At 26.4% G+C, this 26,349-nt stretch overlaps 1 protein-coding gene across 5 annotated transcripts in view; it reads left to right on the forward strand.

Moving 5' to 3' along the window:
- LOC107448158 (ninjurin-2) overlaps window positions 1-26,349 on the forward strand; it is a 42,308-nt gene that overhangs the window by 14,474 nt on the left and 1,485 nt on the right. For 2 of the 5 annotated variants that reach the window (XM_071183857.1, XM_071183855.1), the window contains 2 exons: window positions 18,206-18,421; window positions 22,011-23,819. In XM_071183857.1, coding sequence (XP_071039958.1) covers window positions 18,206-18,421; window positions 22,011-22,244 — 450 coding nt within the window. In that variant the 3' untranslated portion in view covers window positions 22,245-23,819. Of the gene's footprint in view, window positions 1-6,715; window positions 6,882-15,231; window positions 15,383-18,205; window positions 18,422-22,010; window positions 23,820-26,349 lie in introns of those variants that run through there. The other 3 variants (XM_016063269.3, XM_071183858.1, XM_071183856.1) reach the window with 3 other exon arrangements.

The raw sequence follows: 26,349 nt of genomic DNA on the forward strand, positions 1-26,349 counted from the left end.
TTCTTGAATGAAACCCAATTCGCTTGATCTATACTTTTAAATCGGAATGTGTTTTTGTTACGTTTTAAAATATATTTTCATCTCTATGGAAACAAGTTTTCGGATAAACAAAGCTCAATACCAAATAAAAGGACGGTCAATGTTGTTGTTTAATAATGCAATTCTTATTCATTTTTTAGTAACACAGATTGATTGATTATCAATAGATCAATTCAAGTCCAAAATATAGCAATTTAATTATTTTATATGATGTTCGCTACTTTATAACATGATTGTTAAATTTTTACTCGACTAATAAATTCAGCCATTAGGACTGTAATATTTGCTGACATTAATTAATTATAACTCATTTAAAAAAGACAAGTTGTTTAAACTGGTAGAAACTTGAAATCTTAAAAATATTTTTTAATTAGTAAATTGCAGTAAGTGTAAATGGCATCAAGAGTTATTTTGCCAAAAATTATTAAAACTGCTTGACTTTATTGTATTTATTATTTTTTTTCTTAAGATATATGGATGATTCTCACGAAATACGACAACTGACAGTCTTTTGCTCCAAGATCAGCTCCATAAAGTTAAATGATTTATACTATACCAATAAAAGAACTTTTTTAAGAAAAATTAATAAATAGCATTGTTGTTAGCATTTTAAAATAGCTTTGCATTAACATTGACTGTTTTGTATATTAATAAAATTTAATTTAATTTCAACATGTCATTTTCCTGCCATGTCACAAACAATATTTCCAATATTAACTTGCTTCAAAACTTTCCTTAAATTTTTCAATGTCTATTTTTTTTATCTCAACTGTTGTAAGCATTTCCAGAATACATGTATTACTTCCAAAAACTTCGCTGAAATTTTTTTTTCTGTCAATAATTTGTTTGTCACTTGAAAATCAGTCATTTTCCTGGCCACTTTCTTTCAGTAATTTATAACCAAAATAGATTGATTAGAATACCATTCTATCTGAACATTTCTTATTGCATGAATAAAGTACCAACTTTCAGGTTCAAAACCTATTAAAAAATTTTTTTCAAGGTGAGTAGGTTTTTATGTTATCATTTTCCTGTCTTCTTGAAATCATCAATAACGTAAGCTACATAGATTTACCTGAGTTATATCGAGAAATCCTGTTGTTTTCTGCGGAAAGTAAATGTCTTAGGCCAAAATGTTAAATTAAAGTAAAGTTAAATGCTGTAAAATTTCAAATTGTCATTATCCTGGCTGTCATTTTCTTGGCTTATGAATGCCAGTTACTAGAAAACTTTTTAAACAGTATAATGCTAAGAGGGAAAGCAAATATCAACCTAATACCCAGTTCATGTAAGATTGCAATATGCTTGTATGTAATAAAAGTTATTTATTTATTTAATAATTGATTATTATACACAATTTTATTCTGTACATATCAACATCAAAAACATTTTTGATTCTTTCTACAGTTAGTAAAGGAATTAATTTAAACAATTCACGGTTCATCTAATGCAAAAGCTTTAGGTTATTTTTTTTCAAAACACAGATAGTTAAAATATAAAGAATAAGAATATCACTGTACAATCTAATTCTTTCATAGTCTTTAAACTCTACATGAGTGTATAAATTAAGGAATGTAATAAATTTGTAAAATAAAATTATGTGAATTATTTTAAATTTAAATAATATAATAAAAAAATTCCGTTGTAAATTATTATAAAATTAATTTTACTGGGTTATTTTAAAACATGCGGCCTAAAAACATTCAAGGAAAAGTAAACTAAGAAAAAAAAAAACGAGAAGCCGAGAAGAAGCGGTATGTTCAAATTGTTCGCAATAATTATTTTTGGAATTTATTTACCTAAAGTTAAAATTAACTTTTCAAATTTGTCTTTTTGAGTTTCTTATGTTGAGTTACTTACCATTAGCTTAAAATGACTGTTTTCTTAACTTCTAAGCTATTTTCTAAGCTATGTCATTTTCCTGGCATTCAACATTTGGTGAATTTCTATTTTTTTTTCTTGAGTAAATGTCGATAAACTACACTACTGTATGTAAGTGTAACTAAATGTAAAAATAAATGTAACTAAATAAATATACAAAAAAAAAAGATTATTTTGAAAACTTTTTGAATTTGAAGAATTTTTTTTCTCCGAATTGTCACGTTTCCAAAGAATCATCCATATACAAATTTGCCAAACGTTGAGTTCATAATGTTGGGTTTGTCACATTTTACGAAAACATATAACAGATAAAGCCTTTTTTTAGTTTTCACAGGCAAATTAGTGATGTACCATATGTGAAGTTACCTAATTTTAAAACTTTTTTAATGTTAAAAGTGTTTTGTTTACCTGAACATATTAATTTCACAGTTATTGTTCAGAATATTTCCAATCAATGAGTCGAAAATTTAGTTCGTAGCTCAGCATGGATATGACTTAGGCTTAGAGTTAACTTAGTTATGTGAAGGACTTTGTTTTATCTTAACAATCAATAACATCAAGGTTTAGATTTTTAGTAAAAAAGTGATAAGATTGTAGTTTTTTATAGAAAAATCATTATCATTATTATTTAAAAAATAATAATTTCTAGGAAACTGTTTGTTTTGGAGGACAAAAGTCAAGAATCTAACGTCAGCCTTTTTTATTAAAGTGATGCTTGGTGCAAAACTTATAACCAATTTAAGTAGAAAATTTTAGAATAAATAAAAAATACCTTGCTTTTTTAATGCTATTATAAGATACATTTTAAAACGAGGAAATCTGAACGAATTTCTAATGTAAGTGGTTTTTAGAAATCTGAATCAAATTAAAAATAAATATACTATTATAAGTGGTTTAGAAAGAATAAACGAAAAAAAGAGATTTTTTTGTTTAATAACATGTATAAAAATATGAAGTCTATTATTTTGCCATTTTGAATAGTCTAATTTTACATAAAGTTCAAGTTTTTAAATTTCTATGATATGCAACATAACCGTTTTTGATTAGCCTTTACAATGTTTAGTTGGAAGAAAATTGAACTTAAAAGTGATTTCCTAGTACATATATTCTAATAGCTTACTACAGTCATGTGATATCATATTTATTGATCATTTTCCGGAAGCGCATTGTGAATTAGAAAAAAAACATGATTAAAATTTAGAGAGAGTACAAAATTTTTAAATATTACTTAATACGTACATATAAAATCTATCTATATTAATCTCTTCTGGTCTTAGCTTGTCGCGAGACAAAATATATTAATGGTTACAAATACTAATTAAAATAAGTTTAAATATTTTTGTGTTATTCTACCACTAAAAGAATTTGAATAACATCTTTATGTATCTTTGAAATGTTAATAATTATTCAGTGATGGAACATTAGAGTTTAAATTAATTATTTTGAATTTATAAATTTAAAAAAAAAACAGTTATTTTTTTAAAAAAATTTTGGAGAAAACTTTTTTTAAATTTCAAGTTATTATATAAAGCAAATAGTATAACATTTTAATAACGATTACTTTTCGTAATAAGGTTATATTATGTATCGATATGAAGGCAAAACATGGATTTCAACTTCCGCGTACCTGCATATTTTCCAGATTGCATTTGCAAATAAACTAGGTTAAACTGCGCACAATTTTTCAGGAACGTCAACAGTTTCCCAAAAATGTGACGGCAGATGTGAGTTATTAAGATGATGAATAATTTACTTGAATAATCTGATTTCAAGACATAAAAATAAATGTTATATGACTTTGCAAATATTTTTGTAACTGTAAAATTTCAGAATTTTAACTCTGAAACTCTCAAGATATGGTTTTTCAAACTCTATTACCTAATAATCTAAAGGCTAATATCTTACTGTTTTTCGAACAGTAAGATATTAGTCTTTTTAAAAAAACATTTGGAAGCATATATAGGAAGAATAATTTTTAGATTTGATACTGAAAGATTAATACTAATTTATATTGATTTATATTGATTTTATAAATTATACAATAAATAACATAATATTAAATTCCTCATGTAATAATTCCTTAATACTGCATATTGAAAATACAATATAATGACATCATGAATTCATAGCAAAAACTACCTTTTTAGTATAATTTATCCTTAGTGAAAAATACTAAAATAATAATAAAAATAATATGCTGACTAATATATCAGTTACATTAAAAAATAAGCGAAATTCGTTTGAAAAGTGGACTAATAAATTGAGGTTTTTTAAAATTCCAAATTTTTTTAATAACATTTTTGCGATTAAACTTTGCGAAATTACACTAAAAAGTATCGACACTTTTTATCGCAGAATTCTTTTTTACCATAACATATTACGGGATAAAAAAATTTGATATACCATAATTTTTACAGTAATAACTACCATAAAATCCCAGAATCCCTTTAATTAGATAAATATTACTGTGAAAATTACGGAATAATATTTTACGATAAAAATAGATTTTACGTTAAAATGAGCTTTATGGATGATGTACCTAAAGTGCCGGTACTTTATACCATGATTTCATCCAGAATTTTCTACAGTGTAGTAATTTCTGCAAAAGTATTTGCAAATGTCAATTATAAGCTCTATTTGTAAATAATGGAGTACTTTTGCGAATGACAATCGCAATTTCAATAGAATTACTGATGTAACTTAAAATATTTCACTAAAATGTGTGTGTTAAAATATTCCTGTATCTTAGTATAATATGGAAATACTAAAAAAAAAAATCAAACCTGTTAATACAAAAGTATTATTCAAACCGAATTATTTCTATCAAATTGACATTTAATAGCGAATTACTTAATTAAGAACTTGGAAATGAAATGTTTTCAAAAAGAATTTTTTTTAACTCATTAAAATACATGATGTTCCTTTTAACAATTTACGATTAGTCTTGTTGCTATTGTATCTATGTCATTAATTATATCCCAAGTATACTATTTGCAAGTAATTTTTCAACTTCTTGCAACAAATAAGTATTGTATTGCAAAAGTTCAGCAATGTATTTCCATCAGTAATGATTTAGCACATCGCAGGAGTAATTCAATTGCAGTAACATGTCTTATTATCGTAGCAATATACTTCTTATTGCAGCTCAAAATAATATTTTAAATAAATAATAATCTAGATGTTGAAAGATTCTTCTTTTAGATAAAAATAAATAAATTTTAATAATGAAAGAACGTTTATATATCCTCGTAAAAAGTTCTGTCAAATCAAGAGAAAAAAGTCTCTATGGACTGAATAGTTTGTTCAGTTGTTCAGCTATGAAATTCCACATTATTTTTCCGAGGAAATACTCAGAAAAATATCAACTGTTGCATTCTTTGACTTTTGTCAATTGTTTCGCTTTAGTAACGGCTTCCTACAACGAGCGATGAGCTATAATAGTTATTCCTCTGACACCACTTGAAGTCTAACAAGAACACGCCTTCCAAATGGATTCATCGACTTTCAAAGAAACAAAAATTTACTAGATTTTTATATTATATTTTTTTTAAAAAGCATGTTTTATCTTTTTAATAGTATTTTTAATCATCGGACAGTGTTCTTGTTCTAGCACTACTTTAACATTTCCGATTTACCTGGAAGTCCACTTTTAAGAAGTTCCCAGGAAAATATTAATGAAGAAGAGAAATTCGCCTACTCATTTTTTCTGAATAAAATATTTCTCAGGACAAATGTCATGGACAATTAGTAGTTTATGTTATTAGAACAGATTTGTGTCAAAATTTGCAATAATCTTTAAAAAAATCTTGTGAACTGCTAGGTGAAACTATGGACTGAAAGGGTAAAACTATAGTGAACTTGTGGACTGAAAAGGGGAAACTATATTTTTGAAATTAAATTTGAATAATTCCTTTTAAAGTCATGCGTTAAGTGTGAATTCTTTGCATTTTTTTTGTTATTTACTCATATTTCCTTAAAAATCATAGTTTAGTCAATTTTATTTATTATTATTTTTAATACTACATTATTATACTATATCATGGCGAAAGTAGAATTAGTTGCAAAATTAGGGCTTTTAAAGTTATTCAATTTCTTTTATTATTTATTTATGAAGATAGCTCGATATTTTTTCTTGTATTACATAATTAATGGTTTGACTGCAAAAACTGCCAGAAAATTGTTGTTTATAATAAAAACAATATAATTACCTAAAGATTTTTCTCAAACATTAAAATTTTTAAATAACCTGCCCTTATAATTTTCCATCTACTTGTAAAAGTTAACTTCATTCCAACATACGAAAGAAAAAATCAAATACTTTTTTGAAAGTATATTGAATTCAATAAAGAAAGGAAGAAAAAACGAAAGAAAGAAAGAAATGACAGCACCGTCAAGCGATGACTAAAAATAGTCAATAAACTCAGAATCTCACTATAAATGCTCATTTGACAGTTTTTTTTAAGTATTGAAAGAATTGAATAAGTGAATAGTCTAAGCAACAAGTCGTCACGCTTTGCTTCACAAATAAAAAGAACGTTTAAAACAATAATTGACTCAGGCACAGTCATCATCAAAAAGTAATTTATGAAATAAATCCTTCATGAATACAAGAAAAAAAAAATCCGTGAAAGATGACAAAATGAAAACTAAACCAGTTGCAAAGAGCGAATTTTGTCTTTCTTACGACTGAAGTAGAAAAAAAATTTCTTTTTTTGTGTTTAAACATTTAAAATCGTGTTGCGTTTCACCTTTTAATTCTGCGCCAAACAGAGCGAGTGGGTTCGTGTGAAGGGGAACGATTTGTATTTCATTTCACGCATTTCGTCGTCACGGTAACGTAGAATCTGATGCGCGCGCATTAGATCTTGTCTGATATTTTCACTGCTGCCAACTGGAAGAGAAAAAGTGAAACTTTCATTACTCTTATGGCAGCCATCACCCCGAGTAACGCCAATGCCATAGTAAGTGTCAATTGTTATAATTTTCTCTACTATTATTGACAATGTATTTTAATAAGAAAAAAATGGCTTAAAATTTCATTTTTTTTTTCGTTCTTATTTTGGACAAACTTTCATTTTGTTTTAATATTGCGAGCAGAGTAATTTTTAGTTTTTTAAAGCAAAGAAGAGAATATAGTTAAATCTGAAAACTAGGCATAGATATACATTTAAAGTTCTCCAGCTATATTTAAATAATAACGGAAATAATTTTTAAAAAACTGAAGCAATGACATAGCTAAGGCATTTTTTTTAAAGAATTGTTAAATTCTCAAAGAAGTCATCCATAATTAATGCGTTTTTTAAAAGGATGTATCCTATATTGTTTAACTACTTCTAAGTATATATGCTAGAACTGATTAAACAATATACAATATGGTATACTCTTTATTAGTTTCAAGTTTTCTTTCTTTTTTTTTAAAGGATTAAAGAAACACGGTAAATATAAAAATATTGATGTGTGATGTTTTAATATTTTTACCATGTATATACTGCATTTCATCTTTTTTGATTCTTTGAAACTTTTTAAACCTCAAGATACATGGCACCAAATTATTTTTTGTTTGCTTTTATTATCGCATGCTGGTGGAAAAGAACGGTGCCAAATAGGTCCGCTTGCATTCCTCAGGCGTCGAGGGCCTCAAAAAATCCTCATATTTTGGGTTCAATTCATGGAACGACTTTACGAACAGTTAGTCGAAACAGTTAGCAGTCTACTATTCTTAAATAAGCTTCTATTTACATTTTCACGCGATCTTTCTTCACGTTCTGATTTATTCTTATCCTATATAACATTATAATTAATAATATATAAAAAAATTTATAAAGGTATATACTGCTACATTTGATTGTTTCTTTTTAATTTTTTTGATAAATATAAAATTATTAAAATGCATATTGTTGTTCTTTTGTAATTGCACTTTTTCACACAGTTCCCTTTGGATTTAGAATTTTATCAAAACTTTTTCTTTTTTTTTTTTGAAAATTAAAGAATTGAAAGCGTTGACAGTAACTTTTGATTTAAAAAGTCAACTGGTTGATACACTTAACGTTTTTTGATTTGTTTTTTCTTCTGAAACATTATTTCTTCTGAGATTTGTTAGTTTTAGTATGCTAGGTCTTCTCTAATGTTAGTTATAGTAAATTTTCGTTGCTATGAATTGGGCGATAAATCTGAAACATCTGAACAATTAGATGGAAGAAAAAATGTCAACCGAATTATCTATTTTCCATAGAAGTAGGAGAGAAAATGGTGAATTACAATTTTGCCATATTCCCCTTTCCCAGTATCAAACTATTATTTAAATATTATTAAATAATATCAATGGATAAATTATTAAAACTATTTTATGTTGTAAACAAAATTAAAAATCGCAAAAATAAAGCAGAGTTTTAATGATTGAAGTTTGGCTCTTTAAGCTATTTGTTTTAATAGGCATTATGCATAAAATTAGATTTTTAGTCTGACACGACTGTAATTTTATGTAGTAGTTTCCAAACTTATTTTTTAAATATTGAATTTTAGTCAATATGTTTTCTGAAAGAGTAGTAAAGAGTTCTCGCGTAGATATCAATCAAAAGTAGCAAGAGAATGAGATAGAAAGAGAAAAATCATGTCGTCAGACACAAATTTAAACATTGACAATGAAATTTTTAATAATAAATAACTTAGTAAATAGGGACAAAAACTGTTTTTTTTTTAATTGTTATAATTCCAGTCAAAGAATAAAATTGTTTCACATCTACTTCATTTTATTCAGTCTCGAAATCAGTATTCCTTAGGTAAATTTTTTGGCCAAATACAGATTATTATTTTTAAAATCTAAGTAATCATCGATTATTTCGTTACGATTTAGCAAAATTTTTCTGCATAAAACTGCAACAATTGTATATTTTGAAATGAAACTAAAATGTTTAGTGTTTTGTGGGAAATATTTACGTTTCAGACGAAATGAACTATAATGAATGAGGACAAGTGAATAAATGAGTAAAATTGCGTGGGTCAGAGAGCGGAGCGAGCAGGTAGAGGAGCGTTTTAGCTTTCCAAATAAATATAACTTCAAATAAATGCGTATATATATTTTTAAAAAATGATTGTCTCTAAAATTGCAATTTAAATCATATTTTTAAATGATTTGATTTAAATTGTTGATACTTATTTTATTTATCTCATTTTAAATTCATTATTTTAACAAAACAATAACAATTTTCTAAAAATTTTAATTGTGATCAAAAGCTATCATTTTTCTAGTTGAATTTTGATAAATTTCATACAAGTGGAATTTACTTTCATCTTCATTATTTTATGCTAATTCATTTCATTGAATGCAGAATATTAAAAACAGCAAGTTTGTTTTCTATATTTTTTAAATTAACAAGGCAGGCATATTAGAATCAATCTAAATAAAATTTCGATCAAAAAATCAAATAAAATGTGCGAAATCAGAAAATATAATAATAAAATTGCAGTGATGATTAAATTCTCAAACAAAACAAAAAAACAAATGAGTTTAACTCATTGTTTTGAAATCAAACTATCTTTTAAAATTTTATGAATTTATAATGGACATTTGGTTAAAAAGTTTTGGTGTAAATCATGAGCACTAGGGTTTTTAAGACACTCAAAATTGTCATCCAGTTCAACCTCTTTTCTGAATAATAGAACCGATTAAACTTTTTGCCACAGTGCGAAAGTTAAAACTCGGTGACGAGTTTTAGCTTTGAATGAGACCCTCAACGCCTCAGGAATACAAATAGACCTGACATGTAAGTGCGCTTTGGTATTTAAATAAAACATGAAAATTATATAAAACTAAATTTGACTAATCATTTGTATCACACGGAAACGTAAAATACAGTACTTTCACTACCAAAAAATCATTGCACATCTATGCATCCTTTCGAGGAATCGTTTTCGAGTCCATTCTGTGCTACGCTCTAATCATGCGAACGGTTGTTTGACCATAATATAACATAAATTTAATATTCTTTATACTAACTTCGTTTAAAAATCTTAATCTTACAAAACAATCTCACAGGGTTCTCATTGTTTTTTTTCTTCAAAAGGTGCAGAAAAAATCTAAAAAAAACAACAAAATCACTTCTCAGAAAAGTTCTCAGTCAAAACACAAAATTTAATAATTTTCATTAATATGGCTTACACTTTAATTTTGTAGTTGATGTTATAAAAAAATTTTAAGATTGATAATAAATGCATAGCAATTGTCGATGGTAAAAAAATATTTAGATAATTTCTATTAGAATAATCTAAAATAACTCGGAAAACAATATTGCTAAAATTCTTGCTCATATTACTTTTATGAACGTTATGTATAATGAAATGAATAAGAACAAAACTGGGATAAAAAATTAACCTTGAAATAAGCACTTCCCCATTGGTGTTATCTTGAAAATTAAGTCGCAACCTTTATAGTTAGTTAATTTATGAAAGTTGGTTCATTAACTCAAAAGAAACCGAAAATACTTCCTGTGTCTCTTGGCTACCTTTCAAACTTTTAAGGCGAGGCAATGAATATTGAATAACTGTGGGGGTGTAAGATATGTAGGATTTGTTACGCAGTTATTCATCATATTTATTTATAAACATCCTTAATTTACTTTTATTTTTAGTAAGGCCTAAAAGCCCCAATTTATTGAAGAACTGGTAGACATTAATTAAAAAAAAATGCATTTTACGTTATTGCAAATTTTATATAAAACAGTTAGTCGTTATGAATGTAGGAAATGCCTTAAAAACTAACATTCTCAGTGACTAGACTAAAGGAAAACACAAATATTTTCAATTCTAAATAGAAAAAACTTCTTTGAAAAAAATGCGCTAAAAAGCAGCAGAAATTTCAGAAAAAAGTAGCAATAAAGAAAAAGAAAATGAAGAAATAAAAATGAAAATATGACCACCGAAGCCGACGTCTTCAGGGGGTACCGGTCCCGGTAGCCATAAAAACAAAACTATTTCTAATTGAGGGAGAAGCAAATGCTTAAATTAACTCCCTCAGTAGCCCGATGGTTTTGCATAGAAGTCCAGGAAAAAAAACATACAATATAAATAACAAATTAAGAAAAGAAACTCAAACAAAATCATCAGAAAAATAAAAACTCACTATTCACAGGTCAGACATCAACTTCTCAAGCAAGCCGAATGAAAAGAAAAAACTAAAACCTAAAGAAAACAACTTTTTTTCTTTAGGTTTTAGCTTTTTTCAAAAGTGTAATTGAAAATGTTGACCTTCATTCAACATTCGTTGAAAGTAAGGCTCCTATACTATCATCTCCTGTCTAATTCAGGGGCTCTAGTTGAAAGAAGTGTGGCTTTTTTCGTGCCTGTTGCAATGAGTAATTTTCGTTGAAGTTTGACCATAAAAGTTCCGCCATGAAAAAGTCGGCATGACAATACTTCAAGATGTTGATTCAGCAGCTCCCTTTTAATCCGTCATTTAATTTCATTTTGTTTAAAATTATTTTAAATAGTGAAAAAGTATATTAAAACAATATAAACATAATATAAAAATGTTAAAAAAATAAAATATTGAACCTACAAAACAGTTAATAAACTAAACAGTGAATATCGCTCATTTGGTGAAACAATGACGTAATTGAAAAATCAAGTTACGTCATTGCTTCACCAAATGAGCGATATGAAAAATATTATTTTTCCTTTGAAAAACAGCTATCAATGGCAAAAAAAAGGATAAATTCGGATTAATTTTTCATTTATTTATTTATTTTATTTTTTATTATTTTTTAACATCTCTTTCAATTTTTAACGGGAATAGAGTGTTCTATATATCGCTCATTTGGTGAAACAATGACGTAACTCCATTTTGCAGTTACGTCATTGTTTCACCAAATGAGCGACATGATGGTTCTTGCAATCATGAGTATTCATATTGAGAGGGAAAAAAAGTATAAGTTAGCATTGATGCTTTTGTTTTACTTAAAAAAATAATGCATTGTGAAGAGTTAATGAAAAAGTTAAAATTATATTTATGATAAACTAAAAAATGCCCTTATATATATACAGGTTTTTTTGGTGCACACGTCTAAAAATGATAACTCATCTAAATTTCCACGTAAAAATTGCATTGTTAAATAAAATTGTTCCATGCTGAATTATTAAACTGGAATTGATACCCAGTGAAACCAAAATAATGATCGGATGTTATCAGTCTTAGTTTTAGTACGATAACTTTGTTACCTATATTGTTATGTTTTTATAAGATATTCTCCGTAAATCGGACTACCAATAAAAATGCTTTTGTTGTCATTTACTTCGATAGCTATTTGACAAAACAAGCATCAAATAACAATTTTTGGGGCTAGTTACAAAAGACTTTCTTCAAACATGTATATCTGAATCTTTCAAGACTTCGCTATTACATAAATCAATTTGTAAGCAAATGATATTGATCGAATGTCGGTTTAAGAATTTGAGATATTATTAAAAATTGTTTCCAATGTTGTTCCCAAGTTTCTATGGTATTTTGATAGATCTGAATCTCGTCCTTCTGTTAGTTTTGACTTCAATAAGACCAAATTGCGTGGAAAGTTGGTGAAATAGCATACTATTTGCTATTGTGATATAAATGAGTGCTGGATAAGTAGAAAGTATCTTAGAACTGACCTAGTTTAGAAGAATAGATATATCTCAAAGCATTTCTATGAATAAGAATCTTTGTCCTTCATCAAATGGCAATGGTACTATTTTATTGAATGCGTGTCATTATGACGTGAAAGAAAGAGAATTGTTAGATTGCATGAGAAATGTCCCATTGCAATTTTTTTTTCGAACTTCATAAGAGTTTCAATAGAAGAAGAGTTTCATAAGAAAGTAAAAACGTGTATAAGAATGGAATTGATATATATGTATATATATATATATTTTTTTTTTTTGGGTTTTTAACGTTTAATTTTAAAGTGAAACTCTCTTAAAGCTCAATTTCAGTAACTGTAATATAATAATAATAAAAAAAGAGAGAAATTTACTCATGTTTTTTCGAAACTTTCTTCTTTATTTTGTAAGGGCTATTTATTTTTTATGGTGGACACTCATTCAGAATTTTCTAGGAAATGTCACAAGCGTTACGCGTGAGAAGTGTTTCGTATAAATGATAAATACAACGATGGACGACGTAATCTGACCACTCGACCGTTTATACCTGGAAGTTGTTAAAAATCGCCATGAAAGGAAGAAAAATGAGAAAGCAATGCAGTTAGTACAGTAATCACGTATTGTCTTCGAGAGGAATGACCCGACAACAAGGCAAAATTCACCGAAAATTTGAGCAAACGGCTCATGTTTTGTTCACTTTTCTAGAAATACAATACTGTTTAAGATAGATCCATTATATAAGGCAAATGTCATGCTTTTGCATTGGAAACTAAAAAATGCTATTTTTGTTTTTCCCGAAATTGAAACTTAAATTTTTTTTTTCATTTTTTCTTACTAATTTTTATCTTAGCACTCATTAAATACATTTTTTGCTAGTCATATTGAAAACGTATCAACATTTACTAAATATCGATAATTTTTTGATGTTAAGTTACGATGTTTTCTTTCAATTTTGCTTTCCTGTTTATTTTAAATGAACTATAGGGAGTCCTATCACATTTTTTCTGTAATCGCTTCATAATCCGAATTTGATTTGTTACCTCATTGAACACTGTTGTATATTAGCCTATTTTTGTATGAATAGAAGCATTTCTTTAATATTAGGTTCAAAAAATATTCAAGATATACATCCTGTAAAATAATTTATTTATATGCATTTAATTCAAAGTTATAATTAACTAAAAGAGATAAGTACGATTATTTAGCAATTAGTGTTAAGTGTAAGCCTACATTTAACCAATTAAATTTATAATTCAGGAAAAATATAATTTTTTCACGTTTTCTTTTCCATATATATATATATNGTTATATATATATTGCCTTTTGATCAGAATTTTTTTTAAAAATATACATCATATTATATAATTTTGAAAGTATCGATTTGGGTATTTATTCTTAACAGTATTTTATTATAAAAGAAAGTATGCTATTTGTTTATTGTTGAATTCAATATCTGTTTTATAGTAGGGTAATATGTTTAGTATGTGATTTGATAATTTAGCAATATTAGTAAGATTTGTTTATCTTATTTAAACATTTCTTTAATTATAAAAATAGATTTTAGTAAACTGATTTAACTAAAACATTGATAAACTACAACTACCTAAATTTCTTAAGAAATTCATTGGTTTTTTTCTAATGAATACTTTTTATAATTCACAGAGTGATCCCTTAAACATCATGAAAAGCAATAGTATTATTTAAGCTTAATAACAGCTATAAACTGTTTACATATTTGATAATTCTTTTTAAAATTTTTTTTTTAAAACTTCTTTTACTTGGGTTGAAAACCTATTTCCTTCAAGGCATTGTTTTCAAAGGATTTTTGTTTTTTTTACTATTGTAGAAGTAACTTACTATCCCTGATTTTATTCAATTTTTGCGCAATACGATTACATACATTTTAATGCTACTCTTTAATGAAAATAATAGGAAACAGTAATTCATAGAATCCCTCCTTACACAATTCAGCGTTTGGAGTCACGGCAATTTTAAATATTTTTTATTACGAATCCTTAAGAGTTAAAAAGTCGAAGATAAAGTAAATAGAACGAGCAAAGTAACTAAGTATATAAAAATGAGGGTAATATACCAAGATTAAAGCACAAATTTAGGTCAAATCGATGAGCAACGTTATTTAACATTCACCCATTTTCGTGGCTTCTGCACTGATTTTGTCATCTGCGTAAATTATTATTTTTTATTAAAACTAAAATATTGCTTCAAATATGGTTAAATCAATAAGCTTAATTAAACTAAAAATATAGTTTCATCAATTTTTACAAACAGTTTGACTTTAACTTCGAAATTTTGCCTAAGCTCAGTTTCTTTCGGCTTTCCGTTTACCGCACGAGATAAAAAAAATCATCGTTTCACGACCACATACGCATTAATGCTTCAGATAATAATAAAATTAGTATTGTATAAAATTGTATACAATTTTAAAATTATTTAATTTGAGTTCTAAAATTGCATTGTTTTTGTTGAATTGTTTTTGTAAAAGTGATTTATTCTTTTATCCAATTATTCTTTATCTAACAATGATTTTTTTTTTACCGCAGACCAGTTATAAAATGACCTTTTTAATTTTTCACATCACGCAAGTTAGTTTTCTGAAAAGCAGCGTGTCTAGGTCAACGCCTAGTACGGTATCACTCATTTGATATTTAACTTTCATTTGATTTTATGTCATAATGGCGAAAAACGTGTTTCGTATAAGAGCATGAAAAGCAGGCATATTATTAATTTCATGGAAAGAGAACTACCTAAATTTTTCTCTGTTCGAAGTCGTAATAATATTACTACTATTGCTTCAGGAAAAGAAGTAGAAAATATTGTAAGTGATAAATATTTAATCCTTTTTCGTTAAAATAAAAAAAAATATAAATAATTTGCCTTAAGTCTGTTCGAATGGGTTTATTGGATCGCATTTAATATATTGTAAATTAGACAATTTTGTTCAAGTTAAAAATTTCCCAGATATAATAATGAAAAACGTATTTTTCACGTGAAAGTTTTTCACTTTTATAAAAAATTTTTATATCTGGTATCCTAGTATAAAACCGTTTCTTTCTTTCACAGAAAAGTACCGTTACTTAAAAACAGACGTCTGTTTCTAAGCACATATGTACTGTTATTTTAACAAAAAAACTCTGTTATATGAATTAAAAACATTTTATTGAACTGTGTCAAACTATCGCAATTTTTTTTAATAAAAGTTTAAAACTAGAAAGTAATTTTTGAAAAGTAAGAATATGTATAGAAACTTATATTAAAATGATTTGAAAAAATTCATTTTCCTGCCTTATATTACGTTTTTGCTTATTTTTGGTGAACAAAACTGTATGGCAAAAACTAGAATTTGAATTGAAAGTTTATGACAGTTTAATCCGTTTATAATTTGGGAGAAAAAAAAACAAAACTTTAGTTAAAAACAGCTTGAATATACGGTTAAAATCTGTAAAAATACGCGGAAATTTTTTGCAGCGTGCAGAAGACGATTAAACACGAAAATATCTATTTATCTTATCATATCATATCATATTTGACGAAAATATCTATTTAACTTTAAAAAAAATTTCTTTAAAAAATCTTTTTTCTGTAGAATTTACAGTCACTTTTTACAGTGTGCGTATGCAAAATTTCTGGAGTGAAAGTAAATATTCGTAAAACACGCACGTGCACATTAAATATGGTACAAGCGTGTTTTAGTTATGAAATATTTTAAGCTTACGCGTTAATACTAAATTGCACATCATTATCTTCTTCTTTTGAGAAGTTTAATAACAAGAACCTAAGATGAAACGGTACCTATGTTTAAACTTTCTGTTTTAAGTTTGGCTTATAATTAAAATGACAAGAATTAAATTAGAAAATTATAATAATCATTTTTTGAACTACATTGGATAAATTGATGTATAAAATATTAAATTTCATGTTTAGAGTATTTGAGTTGAAACTTTTCAAAAGCTAATGTTACCGAAGTTCTGCTATATTTTTTGGATACTTATTCAGTTAAAAATTGATACACGATGGTTGACGGAAAAAAATTTATTTAATTCCTTTTTACAAAGGGAATCATGTGTGACATAAATATAAAGCATGTGTGTTATTCATTGTATTAAAAGAAAAATTTAAATTTATTTATTAAGAAAAACAAGGTCAACGAACAAAATTTGAAAGCCAGATAACGTTAAGAATTTTCACAAGAACTTTATTTATTTACAGGATAATTAATCAACAATATTAAACACCCAAATATTCTTAGGATGATCACTGTAAAAGCCAAGAAAATATAGTTTTCCTTTTTTTTTTACATAATTCAAAATTTTATAAAATTTATTTAAAAGTTTAAATTGAAACTCTAACTATATTAACACGGAAAATTATCATACTGTATGGTAATGACATTTTTTTTGAAAATTGCTTGGGTTAATAAAACCAAATGAAACAATATTTAAACCCTTCAATTGGTAATCTTTCCGTTTCTATGATAACGGGTTACTAGAAATTCTGTTTTTTTAAAAAAGTAGTTCTTATTACCGCATATTTAGTAAAAAAATTCACAATTGAAATAAAAATTTAACCGAATAAATGTTTTTCTTCGCCACGCTAGCTGTGTTTTATTAATGCAAAATTATGAAATGCTTACCCTTTTATCAAACTTTATCACACATTATAAAACCATATTTTATTGTTAATTTTACCAAAATCTTTATCAAAGATCTGCGGTAAAAATTATTGAGAGCTTTGATGTTCCCATAGAGCCAGAAAGACGTTAAATTTTAAAATATTCTGGTAGTTTTGTCTAAATTTCTTTCTCTGTGTAAGTAAAGTATTGTTTGAATGTCTCACAAAAGATGCGACGTTTTTCTGCATTAACTCGAATATTGATCAAATATATTTAAAAAAATTTTAAAGGACGTTTATCATAAAAACGTTTTTATATCAGAAAGCCAGAGAACAATTCTTTTATTTTCAAAAGGGTGTACATTTTTAAATTAATGTTTTTCAAATTATACTACTTTTCTTCTGAAGTATGCATACTGCTAAATTACATAACTACCTACAATCAAGGTATGCAAACTGAACGACGTCACATACGTAAATTATGTAATATCAATTTATATAGAATGCATATACCATCAAATTATTTAGATTTAACACTGCTTATTTTTTTAAAAACTTTTGTAACTTCTGATTCCCATTAAAAACATCATAAATTATATGTCTTGCAATGTGCGTAACAATATATTGAACAATAATAATATTTGTTTCGAATATCAATTATAAGACTTTCTCAGTGTGTTTTCAGTTTAATTTTTATCTGCTTAATTTTTATCTACTGCTTAATTAACAATTGTATTTTTTCTATATTTTTTAAGACTGGCAATTGTGATGCCGTTCCATCGAAACCACTGACCATTGGTCCTCTAGATGCCAATGTTTACGCTACCAAAAAGTCTATTGCTCAAGGTCTCTTGGACGTGGCACTGTTAACTGCCAATGCGTCCCAGCTAACATTATATTGAAAAATAATAATATTTGTTTCGAATATCAATCATAAGACTTTTTTCAGTGTGTTTTCAGTTTAATTTTTATCTGCTTAATTTTTATCTACTGTTTAATTAACAATTGTATTTTTTCTATATTTTTTAAGACTGGCAATGGTGATGCCGTTCCTTCGAAACCACTGACCATTGGCCCTCTAGATGCCAATGTTTACGCTACCAAAAAGACTATTGCTCAAGGTCTCTTGGACGTGGCACTGTTAACTGCCAATGCGTCCCAGCTAAAATATCTGTTACAAGCTGGAAAAGAACATGAATTTTACTATGTTATGATGACTCTAATTAGTTTGTCGATAATATTACAGGTAAATATAGTTTTATATGGCTATTCATAAATAATGCGACTCAAAGGTAAATAGTTCCTGTGGACAACTGATTTATGGCTGGTAAACCGTGTAAAGTTAAGTACGTGTGGTACTATCAGTTAAATTACGTAATAAGAATTCCGGGTTAATACTCCCAATTTCTTTTTAAGTCTAAGCTAAAAAAACATGTCATCATGCTTGGTTATTGTGCTTTAATCGTTAACAATGTGACTTGCGATTTTTACCATTACAATTGTAAATCTATTTTACCTTAACTGAAATTATAAAAAAACAAGAAAAAAATTTAAGATTATGTTAAAAACATCAACTCCCTTAAATTTTATTTATGTTAGAATATTCAGTTATTTGAATCAATTCACGACTTTCAAGATTCTTTAGAATCTTTAAAATACATTAAGATCTTACGAACAGTAAATTTATTTGTATATCTGAATACAATATCAATAATAAAATTTTCTAGATTAGGAAGCTTGTCATTCATGATCTCGTAAACAAACATAGGAAGGATACGCTGGAAGTTTTGAAGATTTCGTTCCGGTTTATGAATCTTGTTGTTATTTACACTTAGTTAATCAACTATACCAGATTTTAATAGTTAGAACAGCTGATTACAAGATAGATTTATAAATATTATTTTTAATTATTAATCTCTGAAGCTTTGCACAAATTGTTAAAATTTATTTATGAAATATTTAAAACGACTTCACCTAAAAATATGTAAACTTACGATTGCTTTCGAATTTGCAGCATGCTTTTAAAAGTAAATATACAAATTTATTTATGGCTGAAACTTTTCACTTCAAAACGTGCAAGTTAAAAATTACTGCAATCCTTAATATTGAATATAATATCAGAGCAAAGGTGTTTTTCTTGTTTAATTTTCATACATTAGCCCATTATATTTTTTTGTAACGAGAATATCATTTCTTATCCCGTTCATAATAGCCTTTATTTTTTTCATTATTACTATTTTTTTGTACTAATTTTTTTCTAATTTTAAGTAAAAATCTTTCTCCTATGAGAGTAAAGTAATGCATTTTTTTTCCAATTTAATGAGACTTGGTATTTTTTCTAAAAAAAACTTCCCCTTCGAGATTAAAATCATTCTTTTTCATTTAATGAGAAATATTTTTTTTCTGTGTAGTAAAAAGACTTTGTTATTCGTGATTAAAATCAAATACAGTTTTACAGAAGAATAACACTGAAAGTGTGTTTAAACAATTTAAGAATTGTAACAAATAATGTATGAATACGTAAAAACTGTTTGTTTTATCAACAAAAAAAATAATAAAATAAAGAGTTGTGTAACGTATAAAAAATAAAAATAAATAAATAGGATTCACGTATGCGAACCATAGGAATGAATATAACAAGGGAATGGCAGTGAATGTTTTTATTCTGCTTAATGACATAAAATTTGTGATAATTCTTGTAACTGTAAGACGCATGTCACGAAAAGCTGTGATCTGCTTTGTTCAGTGATTCGTTGTACGTCAATATATTACATTAAGCTATCCTATGAAGAGCTTTATTAAGCAAATATGATGTAGCGTAATTATATTTAGTTCTAAGTATTGACTCAGGAAATATTTGAACAATAAACGTAAAAAATAATAAAAAATGATGTATAGTATTTAGCTGTGTTATAAGAATAAGAATAATTTTTGACTAGTTAGCTATTTAGAAATTAAAATTTATAAACCACCATTTAGAAACTTTGTAAAAATATGCTGAGTAGGATTGTTTTTGTATGTAAACGCTCATTGATATTGCATTTTTATTAAAAAATATCCTCTTTAATTTACAAAAATTTTCTCATGTTGCATAATTATAAAGACGATGCATAATGTAGGAAATTAACAGTTCCCACATTAAATTATGTTTCATTAATACTTTAAAAATTAATGCAACATTTCAGTTTTAATAAATTAAACATTTGTCTCAATAATCCGTCATGGTTAATAAATTGACACTTGCCTTCTAAATTTTAATCTCAAAGTATTTTTACCATTCGAAAAAAATAATCGAGTCAGTTAAACGGATTTTCATGTTCAGTAAAATAATTGTTTGAAAAATGCAGCACTTTAATAATAAATAAAATTCAAATTAAAAATGTATTCAACAGGCTGTAAATTTTAACTTATATTTCAATTGTATAATATTAAATAAGCTCTTGGGTCGCAGAACTTGTCAAACAATAATAATTCCTTAATTATAATAGAAATGCAATAGAATTATGTCACATATTTCTTTGAGCAAGTTTTAAATGTAGTATATTATTTCTGATAAAAAATTATATCAAAACTTCATTTAGTAAATGAAGTTGGAACAAAACAAAAGTTATAAAGATAAACACTGCCTTTTAATATTTTAATATTTTTCTGTTTCAGTTTTTCGTTAAAAAAATTTCTCAAATGAAAATTTAAATGCTTGAATTTGGTTTAAGAAATATAATTCTAATGATTATTGGGATGCTAATAACTAATTAAGTAGAAATTAAATTTACAATTAATTAACAATTAATTACAAATTAAATATTGAATTTGAGAGTAATTTTGACAGTAAGTTCATACATTTATCTGATTAACAATGCAGTATATACATACAATGTAGTAATTCAGTACAAACAGCACATATAGCATCACTTAATTTTAACAATGAAATAATTATGAGTTTTAGCTTTTGAAATATTTTTGGAATCTTATCTTTTTACAAACCTTATCCTTAAAATACTTCTGAGACTTTTGATTTTTAAAAATATTTCTATAATCTTGTGTTTTAAATATTTCAATTCTAGAATCTTATTTTTTAAATAATTCTAGTATGTATCAGAAGGATTTTTAATCACATTAGAAGCTTTTCAGAAATATTTCAAAAGTCTTGCACAAAATCAGGCATATTTGCGCTTTAGAGTTTAATTAAAAACATTGATGTAATTTTTTAAAAGCAGGTTTGTATTTAACTTCTGTAACTTATATTAAACATTGTTTTAAAGTTTTGTATTGTATGTATACATGCTGATAAACTTAAATTTTTTTTTTAAATATTTTTTTTTTCGATTCTATTAGTAGAACAGTCTCCAAAAAATCAGTTCAATCGGAAAATCGAATTAAGGCACATGAAACATTAATGCCACATGAAACCGTAATACAATAATATAGTATAAGTTTACTGCAATCTGAATTAGATGTTATCGTTGTAAGTTGAGCCATAACGTCATAGGTTACCAAATTTAAGAAGTATCATAATATGGTTAAATTTAGCACTATATAAAGGTGGCGGTAAGTTCAAGCAATGTTATGGTTTATTACGCATGTATTGTGTGATAAGTATAAATATTTTTATTTCAATTGATAGTTTTACTAAACGATATTAAAATGATTTCATTATTAAATAGTTTTTTTAAAATGGAAGAACGAGCGTCAAAGTACTCTTAACAAACTAGGTTGATGTTGCACAAAATTGCATGATGCACATTCTAGTTCGACCTTAGTATTTGATATCTTTTGTTATTATTTTATGACATTTTTGGGGGGCGTGCTTCCAACTTTCTCTCTATTTTCTGTAGATGTGCCTTGGATCTGTCCTCATCCTCAAAGGCCGATGCGACATCAATGATGCTGGTCAGCAAGGCAGAGCTGACAGACTCAATAATGCATCGTTGTGGATCGTCTATGCATCAACAGTTATCCATGCTTTCTTATCTGTATTTCACATAGCTCCCGAGGAACAGAAACCCTTTGCGAGCTATACAGCATTTAGAACTAATGCATCCATTCCAACTCCAGATAGTGACTACTAACAGATCGGTTCTCGTGTTAAATTTAGGGTACCGAAAAATTCACAGAACCTAATGTGCCTTCTCGTTTTTATGACTTTTACCTGACCTTACAATGAAGCGTCTCTCAAACATCTGGTGCCTGAAATACTAAAGATTCTCTCAAACGATGTGCCTGAAATACTAAAGATTCATAAACTCATAATTAAATGAGTGGCAACTCTTTTTTCTATAACTGAAAATGTTATATTTTCAATAGGAAAATGAAGAAAATCATCTTGATTCAAATAACTCGTTTCTGATTGCATTGCATAAACATTACTGCTATTATTCTGTAAGAAACTAATAATAAGCATAAAATATAGGTGTTCACATAAAGAGGGATTGTCTACTAAATGTCTAGTCATGGATTGAATTCAACTCCATATTAAAGCCAATCCAAATCAAAGTGTATTTAAATATTAATATTACGAACACTTTCTCGGAAGGAACTATGATTATTAAACACTTTTTATTAATAGTAGTTAGCACTAAAGTACAATTTATATGTATGCAAATACTTTGTGGTAATATTATAAAAAATATCATTGAATATATGAATGTGTTCAGTGTCAAAAGTGTGTTGTTAACTGGAAGAGCACCCATAATAATAAAAATAAAAGCACAAAAAATACTTATAAGTAATAAGAATTAGATGGGTATTATCATTTAAGATGTAGATGGATTTGTTTTGAGTGTAAATACATTCAACTTAAGCAAAATGTTTCTTAAAATAGTAATTTTAAATTCAAAATTAAAGAAGAATTGAATCACGTGATTGGCTTCGAATTCCTCAGGTCATTTTGCATCGAAATAACATTTACAAATATTATTTTTCCCGTTTAGTCTTTTTTTTTCTTTAATAAAGCGATTTTTTTGGAAAATGTGTTTTCGTTTTGGTTTTGGCAATTGTAATCCACATATACCATTTTATTTTAAGTTTCTACACATTCAACAGCCATTTTTACTGTTCAATAATTGTTCTTCTCCTGACTTTAATTAATGCGAAACGCAGATAAAAATTAGATCTTTTTAGAGCGTTGCTGAGTCCCAAATTTATGCATATTTATTTATCATGCGTAAAGCTTTAATAAGAATAAAGTGAATAAGAATAAATAAGAATAAAGTGCATTATGAAAAGAAAGCTAATCAAATTTTATGTCTCACCACTTCTGGTCCTCCCAGTATCAATACATTCTATTCTTATTTTATTACAACTTCTAATTTTGCCTGTTTAACTCTGTGCTTCACGTGTACGTCCTAAATTATTTTCTAGCTTTCTTAGCTTCTAAGTCACAATTTTTCGTTGTTAGAAATGTATATAATTTTTATATCATGGCTTGTTAACAAAATTAAAAAAACTCACTTATATATTCAAGCACTTTCATTAATTGCATTTGAATATCATATTTATTGTATGAAAATGATGCGTATAGTTTTATCTAGTACACTTTTTTCTTTCTTGCAACTGAAATATTTTGGAAATAACTACAAACTGTTAAAAAATGACATTTTTAAGCTAAGATGAAATATGACCGCAAAAATATTTTAAGACCAGTTAGTAAAATAAATTATATATATATATATATAGTTAAAGTNTCTTCTATATATTAGTCACAATGTAAATTTTGTACAGTTTTGATAAATATATTTATATTTGTAACTTATTTAAAGCCAATTTGTGCATGTTATTTAATGTAAAACCAATTTTGAAACAAGTTATTCATGTTATTTATTCGATGTTGTATTGTTAGAAATACTCTAAAAGAAGTGGAGTATAGCATATGACATATTCTATGGCATTAATTAAAGTAAAATTAGATTAATGTTTACACATGTTTTTGCTTGATATTGATAAAGTACTTATTTCTGACAAATATTAATTTATTTTTGCCTTAAGTATTTCTTACATTTATCACGAATGTAAAAATATTAACCATTAATTTTTAACAACTGGTAGAAGTTATAGTAGTGCTGATGGTGAGGAGGTATTAAATTCAGTTTTTAAAATTTTTACGCTCATTGAGAAAATATATGATAAAAACTACAAGGATAGTGTAATTCTAATTTTCTATTTTCTTTTTCTAATTTTCTATGGGCACACCAAAAAGTTCAGTAATTTATCTTCGGTATTTACTTTTCAGTTTCACATTTTTTACTAAATGTGTGGTAATAACAACTATATCAGAATATATTGTAAACCTTAACCATATGAACTAAAAAGTTTCTGGTGTAAATGGTATGAATGTAGTATATTATTATTTTATATATCCGGAATAATGTTTTGTTTTACCAGAAACGTCATTACCATACAGTATGATAATTTTAACAGAATTTTTTCTCCGAGTAAGAGGTAAAAAACCTTATATTTTTAAGGAAAATATCTATAATATATAAAAGAAATAAATAAAGAAATTGTAAATAAATGTAAAAGAAAAAAAGAAAGGGAGAAACACCTCAACTGACTTTTTAGGCAATAAATGAGTGAATGAAGAAAAGAAAGAAAAATTATGTAATTACTTTAATAGTATTTTATTTACTTTAAAAAGTAAAGACTTGCATGAGCTGACTAAACATAGCAGGCAATTGTTAAGTATGGTGAGCGAAAAATCTATTTATCTTGTTGTGATTTTTAATTTTTTATTTTAACTTGATTGAGTTGATTTAACATTTACTAGTCGAAATTTGTTAAAATAAGAGTAAACAAAAATCTGGTTCTGCAATTCAATATTTCTTTTTCCAATAAAATAGAGCAAAGTAAAAAAAATAATTTTTCAGTATTTTTATATAGTTTTCTTTAATAATATAAAAATGATCACATTTCAAATAAACATATATACGCGTAATTAGCATTTCTTGATAAGTAAAATCCGAAAACCAACGAATTTAAAAAGGTTAAGAATTAAGTATTAAATATTGAAATTGTGTACATTTTTATAAATTTTTAAAAAATGTTATATACAAAAAACTCAAAAGATATGTTAAAAAAATGTTTTGTACAATTCTTACCGTCCATGTTGTTTTCTATTTCATACTTCTTCTGTAATATTCTCAATATTCTACACTATTTCATTATTAATGCTAAGCTAAACTTATTTTATTCATTGTCACATATTGTAATTGCATCGATGTGATTAACTGTTATTGTCATTAAGAACAATAAATAATGATTTAAATCACCACAAATGGCTTCTTTTATGGCTTTTTTCGTTCAAAAATAAATATGCAAAATTTTATTTACAGTTTCACATTTCTTGCTAATATTTAAAATGATAATTCAATTTGTTCTCTTTTATCTTATATTTAAAAGACAGTTTTTCTAAAAACTGTATTCCGAATGAAAAAAGTAGAAAAAAATTTGATAAAAAATATGCCTGAACAAGTTTTAATAACTGCTTAAAAATAATTCGTTACACATTTTATAAAATAGGAGAAAGATTGTTGAATTCCTTTAATTTGTTCGACATGCAAAATTTACATATGCCTTTTTCTTCCAGATTAATTTTTAAGAATTACTTGTATATATTTCATTAACCGCAAAACTTTTCTAATTTTTTTTTTGCCGAATTCAATAATTTTTTTAAATAACCAAATATCTTTATTTAATACTAGCCGCCTAAGGCGGCCAGCTGTCCGCCACGCTGAAGGTTTTCACAAATAAAGTTTTTTAAAACATAGCAGGAAATCTGAAGATTAGTGGACAATTAAAGTGTTCCTGTCCTGCAATTTTGTCTTCATATCCAGTTCTGCTGCAGATGTGTTATAGCTCTTGAGGATGTTTGAAATTATATAGCTACAACGCTTAAGAAGGAAAAAAAACTAAAATGCCAAATACATGAAAAGAACACGAAAACGAATAAATTTTTTATGGTATCAATTTTTATTTCTATATAAATTTTTATGGTATCAAATTCTATTTCTATATCTGTTACGTCAAGCACTCAGGTATTATAATTTGATCTAGTTGCGCTTTCTACGTCATTTTGTTAACATCGTTTGGTTTGTTATTTAACATCGTTTGGTTTGTTATTATTAAGTTAACTTTCAAAAAATTGGCTGGCATCAGCATTTTTATTCTTTAAGTTGTTTA

The sequence above is a fragment of the Parasteatoda tepidariorum genome, chromosome 8 (assembly GCF_043381705.1).
Source record: "Parasteatoda tepidariorum isolate YZ-2023 chromosome 8, CAS_Ptep_4.0, whole genome shotgun sequence".
NCBI classification, from domain to species: Eukaryota; Metazoa; Arthropoda; class Arachnida; order Araneae; family Theridiidae; genus Parasteatoda; species Parasteatoda tepidariorum.